This window comes from Triturus cristatus, chromosome 7 (genome assembly GCF_964204655.1).
Source record: "Triturus cristatus chromosome 7, aTriCri1.1, whole genome shotgun sequence".
Classification (NCBI taxonomy): domain Eukaryota; kingdom Metazoa; phylum Chordata; class Amphibia; order Caudata; family Salamandridae; genus Triturus; species Triturus cristatus.
The window spans coordinates 1,681,840,028-1,681,856,714 of record NC_140590.1 but is presented as its reverse complement, the minus strand read 5'-3'; the positions used below and the strand labels follow the sequence as shown (position 1 = coordinate 1,681,856,714).

General features: G+C 44.9%; 1 protein-coding gene across 3 annotated transcripts in view; it reads right to left on the bottom strand.

Moving 5' to 3' along the window:
• Positions 1-16,687, bottom strand: part of IFFO1 (intermediate filament family orphan 1) — a 147,944-nt gene that overhangs the window by 78,106 nt on the left and 53,151 nt on the right. For all 3 annotated transcript variants that reach the window (XM_085619816.1, XM_085619814.1, XM_085619815.1), the window contains exon 2: positions 8,996-9,056. In XM_085619816.1, the coding sequence (XP_085475942.1) occupies positions 8,996-9,056 (61 nt within the window). The remainder of the gene's footprint in view (positions 1-8,995; positions 9,057-16,687) is intronic.

The following is a 16,687-nucleotide window of genomic DNA, read 5'->3' as shown; positions in this document are numbered from 1 at the left end:
GTCCCCTCCAAAGAACGAGTGGAAATGCAAGTGTTCAATAATCCTAACAGAGCCACATTTTCCTACCTGAAGAAAAGAACTGCTGCAACACTGACTGTGGCCCTATCTGTGGTGAACGTCTCTGGCCTTGTATGCATTGAAGGCTGTGGGACTAAGAATGTGGGTCACAGCACCTGTAGCATTGTAAGGACTTTGAACACTGCCAAGCCTCCAGCGCTTGTTGTATCACCCAATCTGTACTTTGTTTGTGGAACCAAAGCCTACACCTGGCTCCCAAGAAACTGGAGGGGCACGTGCTGCATCGCCTTTGTTTTGCCACCAACCTACACAGCCCATGCAGAGCATCATCGAGAAAAGCGCTCTAAAGACACTGATCAAGCAGACTCTGCCTCATCACAGTTCCTCGACGCAGCAAAAGGGCTCATCCCGCTATGGGGTCCGATGGCAAACTTCCGAGCCATCAGACATCTGTCCCAAGCGGTAGAGACCGCCCTGAACGTCACTGCTGGTATCCTCACCAACAACACTGCTGAGCTCCAAGCAGTCTGTCTGGTTACCCTGCAAAATCGCATGGTCCTGGACGTGGTACTGGCGGACCGTGGAGGAGCATGCCGCATCATTGGTACCAGCTGCTGTGTATACATTCCTGATAATTCACCTTCTGTCTATGAAGCAATCGAACATCTCCATAGACTGTCTTCAGAAATTCATCAGGGATCAGAGACTTGGACAATTGGAAGTTGGCTTTGGGGCATCTTGAAGGAGTGGGGTTGGAAATTATCAATGATTCTCTTGGTCCCAGTATTGACAATATGTGGTTGTTGTTTGGGTATACACTGTATACCACCTTTGTGTTCTCTTTGCATAACTACCTTGCACCCTAAGACTATGGACACTCGGCTAACAAAAATGAGAGTAATGTATGATCAAGAGATACAGGACATTATGGAGATCGAAATAGACTGACAAGCTGGCTAGGTATGTTCAAAGGGGCCAATGTTAAAAGCAAAACGACAATCGTGAACATTGCCTGCGCCATCTTGTCTGGTGGAAATTTCTATGTGCACATAAGCTACAGTCCTTTTAATCTATCACAGCCATTTTGTACTCTGTTGGTCACCTTTGTTTCACCCTGCCCTTACTAGCATCCCTCTGACCGACCTGGTATGTGTGCTGGGGGCTATAAACTCTATTGCCACAACAAACCTCAGCGCCACTTGCTGCCACAAACTCGTTTTTCCTCTCATCTCTGTTTACAGGCAAACCTTTGGACACTCTACCCCTCACTGCACCTAGTTACACAAACAGGTTCCAAACACCAAAAAGACTCTTGCAACATGATTTATTGCACTGTAAACAGCAAGACTTGTTTTTACCAACAATGGGACCTGTTTTTATCAACAGAACGGACTCTTAGATCTGGCCGGTCTCACATGTTTTAGACCCTGAAGCAAGGTCCAGCTGCAAGATAAGATTGTCTGTTTGACCTGGGTGGGAAGAGAATTACTGTTGGGCTTCTGTGACAACCTGCCCGGGGGGGGGGACTCCAAGCTTGTGTAACCATGTTGAGGAAACAAATGCATTGTGTCAAACCTGTATAAAAGGAAGAGCCAAAGGAGTTAACTGCAGAACACCTCCCTCAGACATCCCGGTGTCTGCAGTTGACGTGATCTCCTCATGAGAAATAAACTTTTTTCTTGTCTTCCAGTTTCCAGCGCTTGCCTCATTATTTTGATAGCGAACCCAACGTGAATTAGAGGTGGACCCCTTCACCAGGCAGCATTGAGGGTCTTAGAAGACTCGCTGCCTTTCACACTCTGGGTGTCCTTTTTAAAACAGAACCAAACTTGAAATATGACCAATCAGGCGACAGCACCCCCCAGAACATTCCCAACAGAGACTGTTTTACTCAGATTTTCTACTGCATGTTGTAGAAGGGAGTCTCCCTTCAGCTCTGCTCAGTTTCCTGCGAATCTTGTGGGAATAAAAGATTATAAGTGGATGACACGCATAAAGAACGCCTCTATTACCTTCATCCTCATCATTCTGTGAAGGACGTCAGGATATATCACACATTTTCTTCCAAAACACTGCGAGACTGAGAGACAAGGCTCCTGTTATGGCTCCAGAGCTCAAAACTGTCTCTTCAGGTGAGGACAGCAACTCTTCTATTGAGCCTCAGGAGAGAGATAGATCCCATGACCAGGTGACCTCTGAAGGAAGCAGAAAAACTCATAAGACTTCACATCATGGGTCTTTCAGAATAATTGAGAAAAAGGAGAAAACGTTGAAAATCTCCTCAAAAAGCGCTTCCTCAGAGCCTACCACCCCTGCTATTAACTCTTCAAAGCACTGACATACCTCTACAGAGCCGTCGACATTGACAACCAAGATCCAGAAGGTACCGTGGATGAAAATACCCTAGTCGACGAGCTCTACATCGACGATCATCACTGTTTCATCCTCTGCGCCATCAGCGGCAAAGACTTAGTCAGGGGTTACTGCACCCATACCGTTGACTAACATCTCCTCGTTTGCCGTCAACAATGGACTCGTTGGTGGACCCACCATCGACGAAGCTCTCGTCGTCAGACTCATTGTCCTCAAAGCCATCATCGGGGAAGCTGTCCGAAAAACCGTTGTCACCGGATGCCTCATTGATGAAGCTGAATTCGCAGCCGCCAATGGAACCATCACTAATTCCTTCATCATTGATGTCGTCGACGACACCGTCGGCTGGGATACAAGCTCCAAAAGCTTTTCTGAAGCCTCATGACACTTACCCTGCAAAGTGTCGCCCTTCCTCCGCACCATCTACTCAACGAGTTGGATAATTCAGAAGATGATTGGCCTTTAGGGACCGCGCATAGCCCGCTGAATTGCAAGTCAAATATCAGGATGAAGACGACAAAGAGGATTCTTACTACAGACATTATTATAATTCTAGGCACCATTATTCCCACTTGCCAGTGCATACACCTCCTCCATCACAAGTACAGGTACCCTTTTCTTTGGCGCAAGACTAGCAGACAATGCTACAGGATTATCACAAAAGGTTCCCAGATCTTGCACAAGACCCTAAAACACCACCTCCTCTGCCACCACCTATTCCATCCACTTCACTTATGGCACCTCCTCCAACGCCAAGAATGACACCTGCCTCTGCTATGTCTTTGTCGCCCAGAGATAATCCATCATCCTCTGACAATGACACAGAAGAGGGTGAGATTCATGACACCCATCCACCTGATGATGAGTGGGATGATTATGTGATACCTACTCCGTCACCATCAGCAACGCACTCCTCGGATTCCCCTTCTGAGGACATTGGGGGTTTCCATAATTTGATGGAAAGGGCTTCTGTGTGCTTTGAGCTGCCAATGTCTGTGAAGCAGTCTGATTGCTTCTTGTATGATTTTAAAGAGCAGGTGCACAAGTCAGTTCGAGCTATCTCTATAGTGGATCACATTTGGGAAGAGGGCCTCAAATTAATGAAAATTCCGTCTTCCGTGGCAGCTGTGGTGCCCCATATCAATAAAAAATACAAAGCCCCTGATGACTCTCTTGCCTGCCTCATAGGAACCCCAAGGCTGAATCCATGGTCTCTCAAGCAGCACAGCACGGTGTGAATCCTGCCACTTCAATCTCAGTGCCTCCCGATAAGGATGGCAGGCGATTGGATAACATTGGGAAGCGTTTTTTCTCAATTTCTGCCTTATCCATTCGCGCAGCTAATTCTTTAGCTATTTTAGGCTGCTACGATAGACAAATGTGGTCTGATATTGGCTCTTTGTTAGACCTTGTGCCCAAAGCTCAAAACTCAGAGGCCAGAAAGATATTACAAGAAGGGGAGCGCACATCCTCTGAAAATCATCAATTGTGCAATTGACATCGCTTCCACTGGCTTGCATCATTTGGTAGGAGCGGCTGTTTTGCACCGCCAGGGTTGGTTAAAGTCGACCTTATTCAGACCAGAAGTCCAGTTCAAGATATTGGATATGCCATATGACGGTGATACATTATTTGGGAAGCACATCGATAACGCCTTGCTTGCCATCAAAACAGACACGGACACTGCTAAATCCTTTGGCACATTGCAGTTTCGCAAATTTACCTTTCGAGGAGCTCGAGGCAGGGGTTTTTCTTCATATAGAGGATCATCTCAGCGATACCAGCAGTATCAGTCCCAATATAGACCTCCAGATCGGCGGCAGCAGTACCGCCATCCACTATCTGCCGCCTACTCAAGACAAACAACTAGGCGCAAGCAGCCCGTACCGACCAGAGTCATCTCGCACAAGCAGTGACCTCGATTCGATGCAAGCTACTACCCCTTCACCCGTCCCTGTGGGTGTAAACCTCTCTAATCATCTGCCCCAGTGGAGGCAAATTACGAAGGACAAGTGGGTATTAAATCTCTTAACCTATGGTCATACCCTCAAGTTCAATCAGACACCTCCAAACAACCCTCCAAGGGGTTCGCACCTCACCGTCTTCACTTATTACGACAAGAGGCTCTCATCATGCTCTCCGAGGGCACAATCGAGGGGGTTCACTTTAATCAGGAGAACACAGGTTTTAACTCTCGTTTTTTCCTTGTCAAGAAGAAATCAGGACAGTAGAGAGACATTCTAGACCTAAGAGCGCTCAACAAATTCCTAAAGAAGCAACCCTTCTGTATGGTCACTGTATCGGACATCCTGCATCTCTTGAACCATAAGGATTACAAGACCACCCTCGATTTGCAGGATGTGTATTTTCACATTCCGATTCACCCCAAGCATTGAATTCTCTTCACAGTAGCTGGCATCCCCTACTAGTTCATGCTCCTACCATATAGCCTCAAATCCGATCCTCGATTATTCACAAAATGCCTGGCACCAGTTGCTGCTTTCCACAGGAAACGCGGTCACCAGCACTACTTGGCCGACTGGCTCCTAAAAGCACAAACATCAATGTAAGCTGCCAAGGCCACCCAAGACTGCATTACCCTTTCTCTCAAATTGGGACTCGCATTGAATCTACAAACATCATCTCCTATCCCAAATCAATGGATTCCCTTTCGAGGTTCTTCTCTGGATACCACGCAAGACAAGACCTTTTTGTCCCTAGAAAGACTGCACAAACTAGTGCAACTAGCTCGAAAGCAATCCAAAAAAAGGTCAGCTTCAGTGTGCCAATACAAATCCTTGCTAGGGATGTCGTCAGCGATCAATCTTGTGCCCCTAGCATGCCTCAAAATGAGACCTTTGCAGGAAGAGTTACAACTTCAGTAGATTCAAACAGAGGGGTCGTTCGACCATATACAACTAACACCTCAATTGGTTCAAGGACTGACCTGGTGGACCCACATGTCACACATCTCCAAAGGCCTCACTTTTCTGCCACCAATCCCAGATTTCGTCATAACTATGGATACCTCCCTCGAAGGTTGGGGTGGTCATCTTCAGAATGCCCAAATCCAAGGCAAATAGTCTGCATCCCAAAGGTCCATGCATATAAACCGGCTGAAGCTCAAAGCCATCTTCCTCACTCTCCATGCTTTCCTGCCTCACATACAAGGATCATCAGTGCTAGTTCGCGCCGATAACACGACCGGCATGCACTGCGTGAACAAGCAAGGAGGAACAAGATCCCTTGCTCTTTCCTTGGATACTTGTAACCTTTGGGAGTGGCTGACAATTCACAACATCACCCTCAAACAACACTGTAGTGGATGCGCTCAGCTGATCTTTGGAAGGTTACCAAGAATGGGAGCTAGACCAACAGGAGTTGAGCAAATTCTTTCACCTTTGGGGCAAACCGCATCTAGATCTCTTTGCCACCAGGCACAACAGCAAATGTTGTTTTTACGCCAGTCTGCACCGCTCCCGGGATCATGAGGGATTGCGTTTTTGATAAGATGGTATGGGATTTATGTTTACGCTTCCCCCCCCCCTACATGATCCAGAGGATTCTCAGCAAGATGAGGCTGGAGAGATACTATCTGATACTAATTGCTCCCCGGTGGCCAAGGCAGTACTGGTTCACCGAACTCCTCCTGATGTCAGAGTCCAGGCCAGTTCGACTGCGGATCAAACCAGTACTCCTGACCATCAACCAGGGCAAAGTTCTGCACCCGGATTCACGCTCTCTCCAATTAAATGCATGACTCCTGAATTCCATGAATTTAGAGATGTAAAGATTCCTCAGGAATGCAAGGACATTTTGACAAGTGCTAGAGCACAATGAACCAATAAATCATACAGACTAAATTGAAAAAGGTTCTGTTTATGGTGCCAACAATGCAACTTACACCCTCAGGAGGCACCACTGGAACAAATCTTGCCATATCTCTCTCTCTTGCTTGTTCAGGTATTGTGCATGCATCTGTTAGGTTACATCTTGCAGCGAGAGCCAGATATAGATGTTGTTCTTGGGTTCCATTCCTGTGCTCCACCAGAATAATAAAACAGTTCAGGAAGGGCCTTTTCCAAGTGTTTCCTCCGGTACAACCTCCCTAACCAGAGTGGCATCTTAATATTGTCGTTTCCCAACTCATCAAACCACAGTTCAAACCAATTCATAAGGCAGACATCATATTCGTTACCAGGAAAGTAGCCACCCTTCTCGATCTCACATCCGCAGGAAGGGTGAGCGAGATTCAGGCGTTCACAAGCCAATAGCCTTTTCTCCAATTTACAGCTGACACAGTCATCCTTCGTACTAACCCAAAGTTTATACCAAAGACGCCCTCACAGTTTCATCTTAATGAACCCGTTATTCTTCGCACCTTTCTTCTCAATCCGACTACTCCAGTGGAACAGTCTCTGCACACTTTGGACATAAAGACATGTTTAAAGTTTTATTTGCATTGCACCAAGCAATTCTGTAGATCCCAGCAGCTCTTTGTATCCTATGGTCAAGCTCAGCTGGGCAGGCCTGTGACTAAAGCAACCATTGCTAGATGAATCTACACCTATTCAACTTTGCCATTCCAAAGCGGGCAAGCCGTTTTTTTCTAATCTGAAGGTGCACTCTACAAGAGCGGTTTCCACAACAGCCGTCTGGTTCTCATGTGTCCCTTTGGAGAAGATCTGCCGTCCTGCAACGTGGAGAAGCGTACATACTTTCATGCAGCATTATTGCCTTGATTCAGCACATCGCAGGGATACAGCTGTCTGACAGGCAGTACTACAACATCTGTTTCAATGAGGTGAGCCTCTGTTCTTTCCAATGTTTTTCTCTTCTCGTTACACGTTATATGTACATCTTTTTTTTTTCTTTTTTTTTTTAAACAAACTTTATTGCAAGTTTATTACAATAAGAAAGCAAACATCACAATGACTGCTACAAGATGGGCCGTGCCTAAATAAACCACCCCCTCTAGGGCCCCTGTCCAATTCACCCTGACCCAATTCCACAATATCGATATCTCTCTACCATCCCCATCATAATACAGGGACGTTATATGTACATCTTGTGGTGTTCTTGCATTCAATCCTTATTATTATCATGATTGTTATTATTGCTATATTCGTATTGTTATAGCTGCAATTTCAGCTATGGATATATATATATATATATATTTTTTTTTTTGTTGTTATATCTTACAACCCACCATCAGCAAAAGGAATAAGATAACATTTCTGATAGATTTAGATATATACACACACTACTTGCTATTCTGGTTCAAGCTTCTGAATCTGATAGTTCCAATACTGGATAAGAAAACGAGTTACTTACCTGTAACTTCAGTTTTCCAGTATTTGCATTTTTCATAGATTTACATGCGACCCACCTTCCTTCCTTTAGAGTCTTTCCTCATATATCAAGTTAAACTCCTCCACTAGTGCTAAAAAATCTGAGGACCACAGGCTCAGCTGGGAAGGTTCTGGGGCATGCTGTCACCTGATTGGTCATAGTTTAAGTTTGATTCTTTTTTTAAAAGGACATAGATCGGGTGCTAAACTAACCTTCTATTGCCATTATAGACTATTATACAACTACTTACTGCTTTATTATTGTTCCGTGGGACTCCCACTTTGACGACGGGGAATGATTCAAGCATGTGAATCTATGAATGATATCAATACTGGATAACTGAAGTTACTGGTAAGTAACTTGATTTCTACTCCCCCCCCCTCCCCCCCCCCCCGGGTTGCCATCAGGGGACTCACTGTCAGTGTGCCTCCTGACAGCTCCTTTCCTCTGCGCCCACATCCATAATCTGACGCGGGTGCAGAGGCAAAGGGATTTCCTCATTGGCATGGGGTCAGGCCCCCATGTAAATGAGGTAACGCCCTCTGGTGATATCGCTGGAGCTTTATGTGCACCAGTGCCATTTGTATTTCAGAAGGGTCCCCACAAGCGTCTGCGGCCTCTTCTGTAATATCAAAGTGGCCATGGGGCACACACAGCTGACGCTAATGCCCATTGCGCCCCCGGGGCACTTTGTATAATACGTCCCCACGTAGCATATGAGAGTAGGTTGCTGTAAGCAGCAGGTAGTGTGCTAACATTATGTAGCTTGCAAGTAGCCAGTAGAGTGTCAGCAGCAGATAGCTGGCATGCAACAGGTACTGTGCAAGAAACAGCCACAAAGCAAACAGCAGTCAGCTTGTAAGTGGCAGGTGGTCTGCAAGTAGCACATCACATGCAAATACTATGCAGCTTACAAGAAGCAGGTAGCATGCGAGCTGCAGGTAGCTTGCAAGTGGAAGGTAATGCGTGAGCAGCATAAAGCATGCAAGCAACAGGTAGCTTGCAAACACCGAGTAGCTTGCGAGCAACAGGTAGTACGCAAGCAGCAGGGAGCTCTGAATCATAAAGCAGTGTGTAAACAGCAAGCTTGAAAGCAGGATGTAGCGAATGAGTAGCAAGCATCTTACATGTGGCGGGTAGAAAGTGAAGAACAAGAAGCTTGCAAACAGTGGGCAGCATGTAGAGTACAAGCGAGGGTAGTGTGTGAAAAGAGGGTCGGTAGTGTGCTAGTGCATGCAGGCTTGGACCTCACCTCATGGAGTTCGTTCACCTTGTCCTGCAGTTGGACCCTCATGGTGTATTCTTCCTCCCATCTAGAGATAAAACAATATATAAGAGTAATGCCTGCCAACCTCTCACATCCGATATACACCACCTATCCAGAACAGACACCTCGATGTCTGGCGTGTGGACCATCTGACGTTAGGACAGATATATTAACTTTTGCAGGAGCGACCCCATACAGTCACTGTGGATATTATACATACATGTTATATATACACCGTATGAGCAGACGCATAGAATGTAATATTCTGGCTATTACCATCGTTATGGGTGGGAGGGGCCATGACTCACAACAGATGACGCCTCCAGGGAGTAATGATGACCTTCTCTTCCCTCAATAATGGTAATAGAATATTCGACTGTGCGCATGTGCGTCTATAAATTCACAATGAAGAGACCTAGTGATTAATAGGAAAGTTGTTTCCTTCTGTAAAGTACTTGATAAATGCAATCTGTGAGGCAGTTAAGTGTTTTTTCATGGTAAGTTTCTGTATGACATTTGCACTATAGCAATGAATGTGTGAATGCACATTTACTAGTACAGTTGCTCTAAATAGCGTTATTGAAACACACACACACACTATATTTTGCTGCTTCTATTCCATAAAATGCAGTGGTATAAAAACCCATACATACCAAGGAACTGTGAATTGTAGAAAATATTTCACAATTGTGTGATAAGTATCGTTTTCATCATCATGATGACAGCTTCAAACCACTCTGGAGAGCTTTAACATTGTCATGGCTGCTAGGATAATGCGGCATGGAGGACTAAATTATGAGGCAAGGTTATCTAAATTATACAGAAAAACTGCAAATTATGCAGCACATTCTCTTGCAGTATTATTTTCATCCATTAGGATCAGAATAACCTTTTTAGTGGAATTTGCTGTCATTATTATGATAAATCCATAATTATGCGATAAAGGCTGCGGCCACATAATTGACTAAATTCACTGAACCTCACAATTGTCCATTGGTTTAGGAACAATTTATTCAAGAAAGGTAAACAAAAGGTATACATTCTAACTCCACTGTTATCATTACATAGTTACTAGTTATACACCCTCTGTATATAGGTACCAAACCCGAAAATAGCTCCTGCCAAGGCATGGAACTCCCTGAAATCCCTTTTCCCGACCAGAACTCCATCCTCTAATACAGAACGGTTAGTTTAAGATTCAAAGCTCGTCTGCACTAGTAATCCATTTACTGCTGCAAATCAGGTGCAGGAAAAGCAGGGAGGAAAATGTGCAGGGATCCTATTCAAACAGTATTAAACCTGCAAGGATTAGCTTTAACATTACATGTAATCGTATTAAATTGTAGAGTTCATCTCTACGAATACAAATGCTGCCTACACTTGTAATTTACCTCCAGGGTTAGTAGGGAAAACTGGGGTCATGCTGGCTATTGCAATTCATCTGCTGTGGCAAGCTCTAATGCGCAAGGCTGCAAATCACCACCATAACTAGCATGCAGAGGTCAGCTGGAGTATTGTAGGTAATGTGTTTAGTGTTCGCATTCATCTGGAGGGCCCAGCTGTAATATTTGATCACTTTCATACCTCGCTGTAGTGTGATTGCCTCTTCACCCACCTGCAGGGTGTTAACTGTAACAGCCATTGTATTCGACATACTCTTTTAGTGCCATGTAATCCCTACATGGTTAGCTCTAGTGCAGCAGACAGCCCGATTACTTTTCCAGTCCACCTAAAGGTGTGTGATGTAATACTAGAAGTAATTTGATTGCCTTTAAAAGTCCCCTGTAGGACTCGTCAGTAATATGTGTAATCAGATTACCAATAGTCTTAGAGCCAATGTTTCCATTTGAATTGAAATTACAATTGTAATCAGATTATTATTGTAACTCACCACAGATATAAATTCTGATGTGATTAATAATACGATTACTCTTCTAGTTCACGTTCTTGCGTTAGGCGTAGTATTGCGAGTGAACCGATTACGACCGTTTACTGGCAGCGATTGGCGCCAATATTAGAAGTTATCACACAGTTGCTATTTTTAATTCACCTCAAGGGGTTAAGTCTGAAATTACAGTCATTTTAATTACCACTGTAATTCACATACAGGCAACAGATACTATAGCATCGATAATCAGATTACTGCTATAATCAACCCTCGTTGCTTATCAGATGCTCGGAATGTGATCACTGCTGTTCTGTACCCCCAGCCTGGGTGTCGTAGCTCTTGTGGTGGGCAGGATCTGATAAAGCCACCAAGAAAGCTCAGTGAGTTAAAGGATCACTCACTGCTGGCATCTGCTGTGATCTGCACACCCCTGGTTCTGTTCAGATTCTGACAAAACCAACTCGGGCTTCTCTCCAAGGTTAGTACAATAAGTGCTGTTAAACAGTTAACACCAGCTGGGTGCGGTCCTTCGAATGGAGAGAAAAGCATTATAAAGCATTCCATAAAAAGTTACTATAACTTGTCATTCGCCTGCAGTGGTCTGCCGCGGGGAGTCAGTGGATTGCTGGTGTAATTGAACCACTCTGGCTGGATCTTGCATTATAGGTTTTCGGATTACTAATGTAATTCGCCTGCAGTGGTCTGCCGCGGGGAGTCAGTGGATTGCTGGTGTAATTGAACCACTCTGGCTGGATCTTGCATTGTAGGTATTCTGATTACTAATGTAATTCACCTGCAGGGTTTAGCTCTACTGTGCTAGGTTACCATATATTGTGTCCCATACAAGTGCTAGTTAGCAATAAGTGATATTCTAGGTAATCGAGTTATCTCGTAATTCACCTGCACTGGGTTAGCTCCAAGCCTCTAGCATGGCGTTTATCGGATAAGTATTGGCATTCACTTGCAGGTGTGTCTTTAATGATAGAATCGAGGTGATGGCTGTTTTACTGTAGCCGCAGGATGGTCAATCCCCCCTCCCCCTCCCTAGTTTTCATTCCTTTTCATGTCCCCTCCGTCTCCTTCACTGTGTCCGCGCTCTCCTCTGCCGCTGTATGGACCCGTCCCTTCCCCTCTCTCTCTCCAGCGCCTCGCGCCCCTCTCCACTGCAATGCAGTGCTCGACTTCCAGCAACAGCCTCTCTCCATGGTTTCTGGCTCGGTTCCGAAGGCGCGCCCTGACTGAGGGGGGAGGTTTCTGTCAGATATTCCTGCCCAGCCCGTCCTACTGAGTGCTACGGATTAGATTTATTGTTCACACATTGAATTAATATATAATCTGAAAACGGAGTATAAAATATACAGAATTTTAGATGGGTAACAGTGAATAATGGGGGTATTTGCCACCGAGGGGGTTCAGAGTCACATCAAATAGATAACAACGAAGCTCGAGTTGTACAAGTCGCGCAGTAACCCGAGGTAAAAAAAAGAACTATTTAATACATTTTTTACCATGTATAATTTTATGTTATATATGGCCGCCCAAATCATCTGTCCCTGCTTTCCACTGCTGGGCAGGGACGGGGAGTAATGGGGGACCATACATACCATGGCCTCTCTTCCCTGTCGCAACATGGCCTCTCCCCCCTGTCGCAACATGGCCTCTACTCCCTGTCGCAACATGGCCTCTCCTCCCTGCCTAAATGCCTGCTCTCCCGCTTTCCAGTCACCACCCTCTGTGCCTCCCCCATGAGGCCAGCCTAGAGCTGCTGTATGACGCAAACCGCTTCTGTTCCCCACTGTTGTTGCATCAGAACAATGAATAATCAGATCTAGACTCTAGTATTCACACTGATGGGGCTCAGCCAGAGCCCTCCGTAGCCAAAAATTAACCACATCTGAAAATTGATGGAGCTGTTCTCCATCGAACCCGTGAACTTGCTTCAAAGCCACTCCTGGGAATGGACAAAAAACCAACCTGGGGTGTTTAATGCATAGGGCGCAATTTCCCTACAGGTGCACCTGGGCGCAAACAGGGAACGTGTGTCCTATTACACTGAATGTGCTGCCCCAAGTGCAGACGCGAACTCAGGCTGCCCTGGGGGCAGCGCATTCAGGTGAAAGATGGAGGTACTTTGAAGCAGCCGGCCCGTGTTTTACTGTGCAGGACAGGTGGCAACCCGCATACACTTTTAAGAGGGGAGCTAGATCCCCTTGCAGGGAGGGGATGTCTGGGGGTCCATTGGACCCAGTTCGCCCCCTCCAGAGGGCTACAATGCACCCCCTGACAGCGTTCCCTCTGTGCCCGTGTCTATAATATGATGCGGACACAAAGGCAAAGGGGTTCCCTCATTTGCATGGGACCACCCTCTGGTGATAGAGCTGGCGCACATATAACACCAGCGCTATCTGTATTACAGAAAGGGTTGCCCAAGTGTCTGCGGCCCCTTCTGAAATACCAAAGTGTCCCATGGGCGTGCATAGCCCCTCGGGCACATCCGTAATACTGACCCTGGTTTTCCGAATACAGCGCTGCCCTGGCCATGTGATAAGGACACTTACTGCAGCCTTCACTGTGCTTGTCTCGCATCCCAGCCAACATCTTTAATACAGATGCAAATTAGAATATGATCCCAAACACTAACACCCCACCCTGTTCTACTCAAACCAACCCCAGCGCTGCATAATCACGGATGAGGCCATGGTGCGTCAGTCATCTCAAAGTCACACATGTTTCAGGGGCTAAAGTGGGGTGGCCCAAAAGCAAATTGCTTGAGGGGTAAGTCCCCCCTAATTATGAAAGCAACTCCTGCACACCTTACAACATCTCATTTCCGTGGAATAATTTGTTGAAGAATAGACTGCCCCCCCCCACCCCTCCCACCACCCCCCACCCCTCCCACCCCCTCCCCACCACCCCCCCCCCCCCTTCGCACTGGTCGCTCCGGTAACATTTGAGTATGGAGAAATTGTTTAGAAAGGATTTATCTGAAAACCTTCATAGGAAGCCTTTGGAACTGGCTACTCTCCACTCTTGCTTTATTCAATCTAAGGAATGGAATTCATTCAGGTTTATGATTACTAGGGTAATAATTAGAAATGTAATAATTGAAGTTACCCTGCTATTATAATTATTGATGCACTTTATAATTGTTTTGTGCAAATGGAATCACTAAATTATTGCACGTCTGCACTTTAATATGTAGTATCCTGTTATAGTAATTATTGATGCACTTCATAATATGATGGATTACTATTTATTGCATGATTTAGCCCATGTTTGATCGATTTTATAACTTCCTTTTTGAGATGTATAATGTATGGTGAACTGGATTGGTTTTATGATATAACTATGAATGTATTGGTGAATTGTTAATAATATTCTTAGTACAGTCTTTTTATACTTTGTGTGATTGTGAAGACGTCTTGTATGCAATGATTTTTACTAATCAAGCAATAAACAGTTTATTATTGTTATCATTGTATTTTATGATTAAGGAAGGAATCCAGCAGTACTTGGAAAGAAAACTCAGTCATTACCCCAAGGGGAATTATTAATGTAAAGGAACTCCTTAATCACTGTAAGGAGCATCATCAATTTTGAGACTTTTGATATGTGGAAATTTTTTCAAATAACAAATTAGATAATGGATGTTTATAGCTCTGTGTATTGTGCAGTGAAATAAACTCTGCAATATTTTAACTGATTTTAATATTTACATTGTTGCTCCCCCTAAGTCCATGCATCTAGATAAATGGTGCAGAATGGCCTTTAGGACGCATCCACTTTTTCTCAACAAAACACCGTCCAACTTTCTTTTGAATTTCCAATCTGTAGATTAATCTTCCGGTACTTTTGAAGAGTGCAGCACAGTTTACAGCACTTCTGGGATAATGATGGAACTGGAAGGGGTATAGTTGATGTCACACATGATAACATGGGGCAAAACTTAGGCAATCTCCTCACAGAAGGCACATTTCAGGCAACAGCACCACTGTGGAATCACCGCTCATATTTTAGGCCGGATTGCGGTGTACAGGAGGCCTATCATGTATTTTTTGTTACTCGTACAGTGCCTAATAACTTATTTCAAGTACTTCAGTTTTGAAAGATCTGTGTAAACAAACAACGATCCAATTCAAGATTCATCGGACCAGAACATGTTATAATTTAAAATTACACATTTAAAAGAGCAAATGTTTCATTTTTGGTAATTACTTCATAGGTGATGAGCACTGTTGCAGACTTATTCCACCAACCATGGGAACTTTTTCAGGAGTATTGGGACAGATAGGGTCTACTGAGCTCCGATGGCCAAAACAGAGCCCTTTACCACTGGTGGGCTGAGGCTCAAGCTTACTGTTGAGCCCAAACTGAGGACCAAGTCCAGCTTTCAGCACTTGACTCTCAGGTAGTGAAGTCCAGCAGTCCAAGGCTTACTCAGGGAGGTGGTGTCGGGTTAGAGACTCCAAACTCAGCAAAGGTTTAACAGTGATTATTGAATCAATCTCCTGCCCATGTTTTTATGTAAGAGAAACTTTACTTTACTTCTGAGACAAAGCGTAGTACTGTACACAAGAAGTCAGAGGGAAATGGTATAATGAACAACGGGTAAAGTAATCTTCCTTAACTAGTGGCAGCCGTGGATACTTTAACTGCCCATGTGAATGCAAATTCAAACATGGACCCTTGCATAGAGGCCAAAGGACATGTTCGCAGTTCTCATGAGGGTTTAGTCATCGTATGTGCTCTGGGTCCTTGAACATGAATTAGGGGCACCACGGCCTTCAAGCTCACCATGCAGCCTGGCAGTGCAGGTTTTTCAATCAACTGCTATCAGTAACTTTCTGTATTTTGTCCTCAGCTCCTCAAAGTCCTGTTCTTTTGTAGGCAGTGTCTTCCTCATGCAGGGGTATCTCCAAGACCCCTGCTTAGCAGTCCGTGAGCTCCTGTTTTTCAAAGCAGGCCCAGGCAGCTCTTCTTTTGACTGGTTGCAGAACGCCTGGGTTCCAGTTTCCAGACATGGTGAAGGTGAGCTCTCGGTAAGCAACTAACTACACCCCTGGAACATGAAAGAAGTCCTCTGTATTCATTGGTGTAGAACCTCAGATTATGGTTTAAGGAAATCACGGTACTAAGATTGCAGACAGTGTTGTGTATTCCACAGGTCCAGCTTTGGGACTGAATTCGGGCAGTTCTTACCTTTTTCTTATTTCTTCAAGAATGGTCCAGTCATAGTCATTGACCTAAGAGTTAGCAGGAAATGGGGATGGCGCCGGGAGTCTTCTGTCACGAGGAACCCAAATGATGGGTACAAAGAAGGGGGGAGAGAGCTGCCCTGACCTAACTTCCTGTTAACTGATGGGTAAGGAGTGGCACTTTTAGGAAACAATAGGTCAAACAAGCATTTGCAATGCAATAGGTCTCGCATTACTGAAGGTTTGAGCTATTGGCGTTGCTAATGCAATGCCAGTAGCTAAAACTTTCAGGAAAGCAATACCCAGTGGACCCTCTATGTATACATGTGTGAATAGGTTAGAGGTTTATAAAGCAGCCAAGCGATCGCTTAGCCAAACAAGCATTTATTTAATTTTTTTTAAAAACCTCCCCTTGTTAATCCAGGCAGGTACCTTTAAGTTATCCCGAGAGATAAAGAAAACGACATTGTCTCTTATGGAGCACCTGCTGGTTATTAATAAACATTGTTTCAAAGGATCCAAAATGAATTGTGTGCTGAGAGTTCGAGTAGTGCTCTTTCCGCCCCCGTAAATATTACCAGAATATAGGCATCC